The sequence below is a fragment of the Mandrillus leucophaeus genome, unplaced genomic scaffold (assembly GCF_000951045.1).
Source record: "Mandrillus leucophaeus isolate KB7577 unplaced genomic scaffold, Mleu.le_1.0 Scaffold366, whole genome shotgun sequence".
In the NCBI taxonomy this organism is placed as follows: domain Eukaryota; kingdom Metazoa; phylum Chordata; class Mammalia; order Primates; family Cercopithecidae; genus Mandrillus; species Mandrillus leucophaeus.
The window spans coordinates 267,369-276,977 of record NW_012103876.1 but is presented as its reverse complement, the minus strand read 5'-3'; the positions used below and the strand labels follow the sequence as shown (position 1 = coordinate 276,977).

General features: G+C 56.8%; 1 protein-coding gene across 2 annotated transcripts in view; it reads left to right on the top strand.

The window, feature by feature from the left end:
* B4GALT7 (xylosylprotein beta 1,4-galactosyltransferase, polypeptide 7) overlaps positions 1-9,032 on the top strand; it is a 10,269-nt gene extending 1,237 nt beyond the window's left edge. Inside the window, exons 2-6 of one of the 2 annotated variants that reach the window (XM_011989949.1) lie at positions 3,043-3,405; positions 6,018-6,243; positions 7,253-7,336; positions 7,627-7,731; positions 8,230-9,032. In XM_011989949.1, the coding sequence (XP_011845339.1) occupies positions 3,043-3,405; positions 6,018-6,243; positions 7,253-7,336; positions 7,627-7,731; positions 8,230-8,385 (934 nt within the window). In that variant the 3' untranslated portion in view covers positions 8,386-9,032. The remainder of the gene's footprint in view (positions 1-3,042; positions 3,406-6,017; positions 6,244-7,252; positions 7,337-7,626; positions 7,732-8,229) is intronic. The other variant, XM_011989950.1, reaches the window with a different exon arrangement.
* Positions 9,033-9,609: the final 577 nt, after the last annotated feature.

Sequence of the window (9,609 nt, the reverse complement as noted above, 5' to 3'; positions counted from 1 at the left end):
AAAAAAAAAAAAAAAAAAGATTCTGGAATTTAGTGGGCACAACTTTTATTTCTGGGGATTTTTCAGACTTGGTGTTGAAAGGAGAAGACAGGAATATAATAGAAAGCATGGACTAGAGTTTGACCTGGGCAGGAGTCCTCGTTAATTATGTGAGCAGAGACCCCTGCATCTTTCTGACCGCAGCCTTTCCATTGCTGAGACAGTTGTCACAATATTGACTCTGCAGGGCTGTGTGAGGATTAAAGGAGAGCATCCATGTAAAGACCATGGCACTGCCTGGCACAAGAGGAGGTGCCAGTTGTCTTCCAGTTACGTTTGCAGTTTTGAGGTGCTGTAACCAGAGCAGCTGAGGATTCAGACCTTGTAGTACGAAGGTTTGTATGAGACAAGAAAGGAAAGGTAATAGAGGAGCATTTCTATTTCCTGATCCCTTTCCGTAACTGTTCCCAGAGAAATTTACTGATAGTCAGTTCTATGCTTTTGACACAGGGGTGGTGCAAAGATCCACGCAACTGATGCAGGCTAGTGTAGCTATGGAGTGTAGGTTCTGGAGCCAGCCTGCCTGGGTTTGAATCCGCCTCTTACTAGCCTTGGGCAGTGATTGATGAGGGAGACAAAGCCTCTTCTGAACTGCCCCTCAGAGTCGGGGTGGCCTGGGCCTGGGAACCGCTGGGACTGCAAATCTGGAGTTTGCCACCTGGGGGCACCAGGAGCAACTGTTCTCAGTGTCCACTGTCCTGAGGAATTGGGACTCTGGGTTCAATTCAGTTGCTCAGCGGTTTGTGCCCTTAGAGCACAGGATAATGCCTGTGGGGATGTACTCCTCATAGGAGAGGGGAGCAGGGCCGAGGGAATAGCGTGTGAAAGTGCTTGGAGTGCCCAGTCCATGCCGTTCGCCTGGATAATAGTCACTGCTTCTTTTCCTGAAGGAATATCACCCCATGTCCATCTCTCCAGAATCTACCCTGCCCCCAGAAAAAGCCCAGAGGGCAAGGGAGAATCTGTAGAGGTTCCAGCCTTCCCAGGCGACTCTCAGGACTGGGCTATGCGCCTCCCAGGCTGAATCCACCACCACAGGATAATGGGGGGTAAGTCAGAAGCCCTGGGGGGTATCCTACCAGGCCACCTCTTAGCTGCATGTGGAACCTGGGCCTGGCTTCAAGGCTACTGGCTTCCAGGTTGGCAGTTGTTTCTCTAGAAAAAGGGAGGAGTTAGTCTGGCTTTAGCGTGTGACTTAAGGCATGCCCTGACTGCTTTAACCCTTTCTGTAACTCACTTGGCAAGCTCTCTGCTGTCTGGCCTGTGCTTGCTGTGCCACAGATATGAATCTGACATGGCCTGAGAAGCAAGGACACAAGGCATTACAAAAAAGTAGGAAGTAAGATGCCGTGGGAATACAAAAGGGGGAGTGTTATGGGGCCGGGGGCAGTGCTGGCCATGACATTGGAGTTTGGCTCTGAAGGATCAACAGGGGGCCTCAGGCAGATAAAGGACATTTCAGGCAGAAGGAGCGGGCTGTGTGAGGGCTGGAGCAGGAAGGAAAATAGCAAGTGGAGAAGCTCCGAGGCACCTAGCATGAGAACATGGGACGAAGGCTTGGGAGCTCCTGGAGTTGGGGCCAGGTCACGGAGGGCTTTGATTGTCGGGCCAAAGGGCTTGGCCTTTGTCTGGCAAACAGAGGAGGGTCATTCAGAAGATTGGAGGGGTCTGAGCAAGGAACAGATGAGTGAGGAAGGATCGGAGGGGGACTTAGGAGATAGAATTTGTTTATTTATTTGTTTATTTATTTATGAGTCGGAGTCTCACTCTGTTGCCCAGGCTGGAATGCAGTGGCGTGATCTCAGCTCACTGCAACCTCCACCTCCCGGGTTCAAGCGATTCTTCTGCCTCAGCCTCCCAAGTAACTGGGACTACAGATGCCCACCACCAGACCCAGCTAATTTTTGTATTTTTAGTAGAGACAGGGTATTACCATATTTGCCAGGCTGGTCTTGAGCTCCCAAAGTGCTGGGATTACAGGCATGAGCCACTGCGCCCGGCCTTGAGATAGAATTTATAAGACCTGATAGTTAATCGCTGACTCTTAAATTAAGACTGTGAAGTGGATTCCTTTGCAGATTATTTTGGGGAGAAGGTAGGGGGAGTACGAGGAAGCTTCCCCCTTCCTGGATTCCTCAGCCCCTCTCTCAGCATACTCAGGAATTTCCAGAGGAGGGGCAAATGAATCCGGTGAATTCTGTTTCTTTGTATTTGCTAACCAAAAGACTGTCTCCTGGCATCACCCCAGTGTCTATGATGTTCAGCTGCGGTTTTTCCAGTTTCTGAAATCAGTGCCTGTGCTGTACCCAGCCCTCATCTTTCTTTCCCTCTGTGTCTCCGTCTTTTACATGAGCTGCCTCTTGGACTAAAGGTTTGAGGCTCATTCAGTGAACTGCCACTGACAGTTTGGGCCTTGCATTGCTTCGGGGGCAGGTGTGATCTTCCCAGAGTAAACATCGGTCATTTTACCTGGACTAAGGCCAGCACACACCCGTGTCTGGGTGGCCTTTGGTCATTCTGGGAAGCAGGATGGAGCCACGGTTTCTGCTGGGGTGGATCTGTAGGGGAGTGGGTTTGGAAAGCAGTGGGTTGCATCTCTAAGGTGGGGACTCCTGTCATTGGCTCAGGACGTTGAGCCACTGTTGTGGGGAGGAGCACATACAAGTGACAGGAGCCTCCTCATCCCTGTCCTGAGCAGCTCTGACCAGGACTTAGTCACAGAAAGTAAGAGAGCATGGAGGAGCTGGGGCAGCTCTGGGACCTGGGAGTGGTTCAGAGGGCTTCCCAGGAGCGGGTGGCATGGGTTGGATCTAGAGAGGTAAGCAGAATTTTGATGCATGGTGGTGGCATGAGCAAAAACATTAAAGTTGCTTTCGTACTAATTCCCAGGTGCTTGGGGTAGACCAGTTATGTGCAGCCTCCTCATGGGGAGGCCAGAGAAAGGGTCTGTCAGAGGGCCAGCCCTGCCCTGCCCTTCTCACCCTGTCCCTGCTCTTGTCTCAGGTCCAGGTTGCTCTCCAGCAGCCTCCCTCGGAAATGCTCTGTCTTCCACCTCTTCGTGGCCTGTCTCTTACTGGGCTGCTTCTCCCTGCTCTGGCTGCAGCTCAGCTGCTCTGGTGATGTGGGCCGGGCAGCCAGGGGACAAGGGCAGGAGACCTCGGGCCCTCCTCGGGCCTGCCCCCCAGAGCCACCCCCTGAGCAGTGGGAAGAAGACGCATCCTGGGGTCCCCACCGCTTGGCAGTGCTGGTGCCCTTCCGCGAACGCTTCGAGGAGCTCCTGGTCTTTGTGCCCCACATGCACCGCTTCCTGAGCAGGAAGAAGATCCAGCACCACATCTATGTACTCAACCAGGTGGACCACTTCAGGTAGCGCCTGCCCCCGCCCTCTCCCCTCTCGACACCCCCTCCCAGGCTCAGGCTTCTCAGGGCCTATGAGAGGTCACCTGGGGCAGGGGCGGGAGGGCGGGAGGTGGCAGACCCCTCTCATTGGGTGTGATGGGAATCTTTGGAGAGGGCCCTGATCTAATTTCCATTTTGAAAAGCTCACTGTGGCTGCTGTATGTGGAATGGATTATACCAGGGCAAGAGGAGAAGCAGGGAGACCAGTTAGGTGGTCACTGCTGTGGTCTGCAGTGACAGTGGCTTGATGGCGTGGTGGGGGGTGGGTAGAGAGAGGTGCTGTGGCGGAAGTCCAGACAGGACTCCCTGGGGATTGGCCCGGGGATTAGGGAAAGGGAGGGTCAAGGCCACGGCTTTAAAGTTGCCCAGAGTCTGGCGTTATCCTAAAATCCCTGCCCTTACCAAAAAGTGCTCCCTTCCTTGACCACAGCTTGGCATCTCACCCTCCAGCCCCCACCTCCTTTCTCTCTAGGTAACTCCCACTGGAAGATGGATTCTTAGCCCACCAGCCTGATCTTCCACCTTTTCAAGTCCCCTTGATCCGGATCCTCAGATCCCCCCACCTTTTCCCTGCCACCCTCCTTGTCCTTACTTCCTCCTTACCCAACCTGGAGTCCAAGGTCTGCCATTAAAATCCTCCCTGGCCTGGCATACTCCCTCAAGCCTCTGGCCCGTTGCTCCTGGGATAATCCCAGCCTGACTTACTCCAGCTGTCTGCCCCACACCTATGCCTGGGCACTGGAGGGTGTGGAGAGAAAAGACAACACATGAGGCAGCCACACAGATTGAAATGGAAGAGAACTTTCCCCAGTTCCCTCCACAACTCACCTCCCAGCCTCTGTGCACAGGGACTCAGGGCTGTCCCAGCTTCTGTCTGAGCTGACTCTCCATCATCCCCACCCCTCAGTGTTTCCCCCACTCCACAGCTGGCCCCTTCCTCTCCCTCTCGATCAGCGTTCCTCTCCTGGAGCGTACACGTGAGCACACACACTGAAGTGGCTCCTGTCTCAAAGGAAAAAGACTCCCTGGATCCCACATCCCTCGAGGCTGTCACCCTTCTCTGCTTTCTGGCAGACCTCCTTCCCGTTCTTTCTCCTTGTCTCTCTTGAACTCCTTCCGCTCAGACTCCTGCACCCACCGTAGCACAGAGCAGCTCTCACTGAGGTCACCAGCCATCTTCACTCTGTTGGTCCAGAGGCCGTGCTGGGCCCTCATCCTGTGGACCTGCCAGCAGCATCTTCTTTCATAAAATGCCCCTGCTTGGGGCAGCACCCTCTGGTCCTCCCTCTGCACCGGCTGGCCTCTGTGTCTGTGGATTCTGCTTGTCTCCCCAAGCTCTCACCATCGGGGCTTCTCTGGGCTCAGTGCTTCAGCAGCCCCCCTTTTCTAACTCCAGGTGTTCCTTGGGGCATCTCATGTCATCTCCCAGCATTAAACCCCATCTCTACTCTGATGATTCCTGAGGCTCTTTCCAGCCCAGACCGCTCTCCTGAACTCCAGGCTCACCAGCCCAGCCATCTACACAGTCCCTCCACGTGGTGGCCTCAGAGCTACTGCAAGCTTTCATGATCACAGCTGAATTGCTGGTGGCCTGCCCTGCCCCAGACCTGTAGCTCTGCCCTCTTCCCCACGGGAATGGAGGCTCTTTGCTCCCATTGCTCAAGCCCAAAAGCCCTGTGGTCATCCTTAGCCGCTCCTTCTCTGTCGTACACCACATCCTATTCGTCAGCAGAATCCATCTAGAATCTGCCGCTTCTCACTGTTGCCACTGCCACCTCCTGAGCTAGGCCACCTTCATCTTTCGGGGTCTCACCTAAATTATTGCCATAGCCTCCCAGCTGGTCTCCCTGCTTTCACCCCTGCTCCAACAGTCTCTTCCAGCACAACAGCTAGGGTGGTCCTATCCAGACATAAGTCACAACACGCCCCACCCCTGCTCAGAGCCTCCATGGCACCCCATCTCACCCGAGTCAAAGCCCTGTCCTTCAGTGGCCCTTGGGCCTCGTGCAGTCACTGTGTCACCCCCAACATCCCCTCCTCCGCCTTCGCCCTGCCCAGCTGCCTGCTGTCTGCTCCTGCCTCCTGCTGTGGCAGTGCTGTCTCCCCTATGCAGAGCCCTAGGCACCCACTGCCCGGTGGGTCACCTCTTCAGGCCTTCAGGTTTCTGTCACTCAGTTCCCCTGGCCCTCCCTGACGGCCCCATCGAGGACAAGAGCCACCTGCACCCCAGCAAGATCACCCTCCTCGCCTGCTCTGCTTTTCCCCCAGCACTAAGCACTCCCAGCCTCGCTTTGTGTTTGCTTGTTTGTTTCTGTTTCCTTCTATTGGAATCTCAGTTCCTTGAGAGCAGGGCCTGGTTTCTCACTGCTGTACCTCCAGTGCTTTGAATGGTTTCTGGTACATCGTAGGTGCTTAGTAAATATTTGTGCAATGAGTGGAGAGGACAGCTCCACAGGCTGAATGAAGTCAGTGCTGGGCCAGAGGGCAGCATAGGCACCACGGGGACCCCCAGGTGGGTGCTGAGCCCCAGGCAGTGAGCCCGTGTGCTGCCCCTGCCCAGCCTTGGCTGCCCTGCACAGGTTCAACCGGGCGGCGCTTATCAACGTGGGCTTCCTGGAGAGCAGCAACAGCACGGACTACATTGCCATGCATGACGTTGACCTGCTCCCTCTCAACGAGGAGCTGGACTATGGCTTTCCTGAGGCTGGGCCCTTCCACGTGGCCTCCCCGGAGCTCCACCCTCTCTACCACTACAAGACTTATGTCGGCGGCATCCTGCTGCTCTCCAAGCAGCACTACCAGCTGGTGAGGCCCCGACAGCCCGCTCTGCTCAGAGTCGGGAGCTCCCTCTGGGCTGCAGGCGGTGGGCAGGATGGGATAGTGCCTCTGGGGCCCAGCAGATGGAGCCCTGCCCAGGCCTAGCAGGGGAACCTACGAGCAGCCAGAGTGCGAGGAGCAGGCGAGCCAGTCAGCTGCAGCGGCAGAACCACTTGCAAGCTGGCTTCAGAAACCTGGGGAGTTAGTGGCCCTTAACATTGACGAGTGTAGGGGGCAGTTCAGGTGCAGCTTGCCCACCTCTCAGACTGTCACCAGGACCCTATTTCTCTGTCCATCTCTCAGCTCTGCCTTCCCTACACTGGGTTTATTGGCAAGATGGTGGTTGTCACTGCAGTCTGTATCCTTCTGGGCCCCAGCCTGGTGGGAAATGGGGCCCTTCCCTCATAGCTCAGGCAGGAGTCCGGCAGTGAGCTGCACTGGCTCTTGATTGGCCAGCTTGAGTGCTGAGCCCACCCCTGAGCCAGTCACTGGCTGGTGGACGGGCAGGCAGGAAGAACCAGGTGGCTCAGGCCTGGGTCTCTTCCTCTCCAGGCCATGGCAGGAGCCAGCTTTATGTAAATGAAGCCGCTGAGCCAGGTACAAGAATGGGTGTGTGTCATGGAACCCAGCTACCCCTCTCACACACACACAGGAAGAGATGAGGGCAGGGCCACCAGGGGAAAGGGAAATGGGGGAAGCAGAAATCAAGGAGGAGCTGGTGCTTCTGCCCATCGATAGTTCCCTAAGGAGATCCCCTCTGGCCAGCCAGACATTTTTGAGAAGGTGAGCATCTCACACAGGTTCAAGGCCCCATGAGAACGGGAGAGGGACTGGGATGTACTGCTTCCTGCCGCCCCCAGCGCTGCAGAGGTGGAGGAGCCTATAAGCACCTGGTGCTTATTCAGAACCGCCCGGGGAGAGGGGCACTCCCAAGCAGTAGGAGACCAAAGGCCCCCCGGGAGGACGGGCCGAGTGACGCTGCTTGTCTCTGTGTCAGTGCAACGGGATGTCCAACCGCTTCTGGGGCTGGGGCCGCGAGGACGATGAGTTCTACCGGCGCATTAAAGGAGCTGGGCTGCAGGTGAGGTTCCCCAGGGCCCTGCCACCACCTCAGCTGTGGTGGCTGCCCAGAGATTCTCTTCTGTTTCCTCAGATGAAGCTCCCAGGGTCTCGAGATGGCCCCGGTTCTGATCCCTGCCCTAACCCTGCCCTGCGTGGTCATCTAGCCAGTTCCTTGCCCTCTGGGCCCCAGTCTCCTCTCCTGCAGGCTGAGAGTGCAGGCCCCTGCCTGTGGGACCTCAGAGGAGCTGGTGGTGAGGGCTGGGGCTCCAGGAAGGGCAGCCTGACCCTGACTTCCTTGGACCTCCCTAGCTTTTCCGCCCCTCGGGAATCACAACGGGGTACAAGACGTTTCACCACCTGCATGACCCAGCCTGGCGGAAGAGGGACCAGAAGCGCATCGCGGCTCAAAAACAGGTGCTGGCAGGGCTCCTCATCGGGGACGAATAGGTGGTGATGTGGGGAGCCAGCAGGCCCGAGCTTTCACCAAGTTCTCCTTGGCCCAAACGGCCCCATCCTTCCCTGCTTGGCCCAGGTCAGTCGACAGGCATTCTGCTTGGGCACTGTGCCCTGCTCTGGTGGCTGCTGTGGGCACCCTGGGCACTGTGGGTCAGCCCAGGCCTCAGGGTCCATGCAGGCTGGCAGAGTGGGGTTGGGGAGCCACACCCAGGATGCAAGGATCCTGCCCTCAAACAGCCCCTTCTCTAGGAGGCATATGCATCCAACAGGAGATCCCGGCTCTCCTGCTTCCTAGTGGGGCACAGCCCTGGGCAAGAGGCTTCACTGCTTTGAGCTCTGGGTTCTTCCTCTCCAGTGGGGACCACAGGGCCTCTGATGGCGAGGTTGTGTGGGGTCGGTGGGTAGCTGGTACTCATGCAGCCCTGAGTCCGTGCTCTTTCCTCCCTTCCTTCCCAGGAGCAGTTCAAGGTGGACAGGGAGGGAGGCCTGAACACTGTGAAGTACCATGTGGATTCCCGCACTGCCCTGTCCGTGGGCGGGGCCCCCTGTACTGTCCTCAACATCATGTTGGACTGTGACAAGACCGCCACGCCCTGGTGCACATTCAGCTGAGTTGGATGGACAATGAGGAAGCCTGTACCTGCAGGCCACGTTGCTAAGGCTCAGGACAAGGCCTCAGGTCGCAGGCCCAGCTCCGACAGGATGTGGGGTGGCCACAACCAAGACAGCAAGCTCCTCAGTTGCAGCCAGCTGGCCTCCAAGGCAGGCTTGAGCTGGGCCAGGACACGTGGGGTGCCTGGGACGCTGCTAGCCGTGCACAGTGATCAGAGGGAGGCTGGGGTGTGTCCTGACCAGGATCCCCCCTGCCTTCCTGCTCACCCTACTCTGGCCTCCTTCACGTGCCAAGGCCTGTGGGCAGTGGGGAGGGCTGAACAGGACAACCTCTCATCAGTCCTGATTTTGTTCCTTCCTGCTGGGCCGCCTTGTGCAAAGACACAGCGCAGGGGCCACGCAGCTGGTGTAGGTGGCAGCTGGGCCTGGGAGGGTTAGAACTCCGGAAACCAGAGCACAAGCCCCACAGAGGGAACAGCCAGCACCGTCTAGCTGGTGGTCGCCGTGCTGGAATGTGGGCCTAGTGTTGCCAGATCTTCTGATTTTTCAAAAGAAACTAGAATGCTGGATTCTTAAATGAAACCTTCTGGTTTTTAAATGATAGCACCTAAATGAAACTTTCAAAAAGTATGGCAGGCCAGACAAAATGTGTCATGGACCTCTCTCTCACATGTCACTTTTGGCTGAGGGGCAGGGAGAGGGGTGAGTTACAGGCTGGTGAGGAATTGGGGTGGGGCTGGGATGACAAGTCCAGTGGGGAGGAGAAGCCAAAGGCATGAGGATTCCTGTACCACCTCCACCCCACCAAGGCTTCTGGGCAGCCCCCTGGAGGCCCCTCTGAGCAGTCTGACCACCTTCACGCTCTCTCTGGGTGAGCTTCCTCTGGCCTCCCTGAGACACGGAGGAGGGAGAGCAGCTGAGGAGATTTACCCACAGGACTGGACTGAAGTAGGCAGGGCACTCGGCCAATGCCTCGGGTCATGGCTTGAGCCAGGAGGAGGGAGAAGGGGAGAAGTGGGAGGATCCCTGTGGTGGTCCCTCAGCACAGAGATTATAGTGGTCACCGAATGCCCAGGAGCAGTGAGAAGACACGGAACTGGGGAGTGCTCTTGGGGGAATCACTCGGAGGGAAGCCCAGAGCTCATGAGAGTGGGAGGCAAAGGACCTTGCATGTAGGCCACTCCAAGGCATTTAGCTGCCAAAGATGCAAGGCAGAAGGCAGAG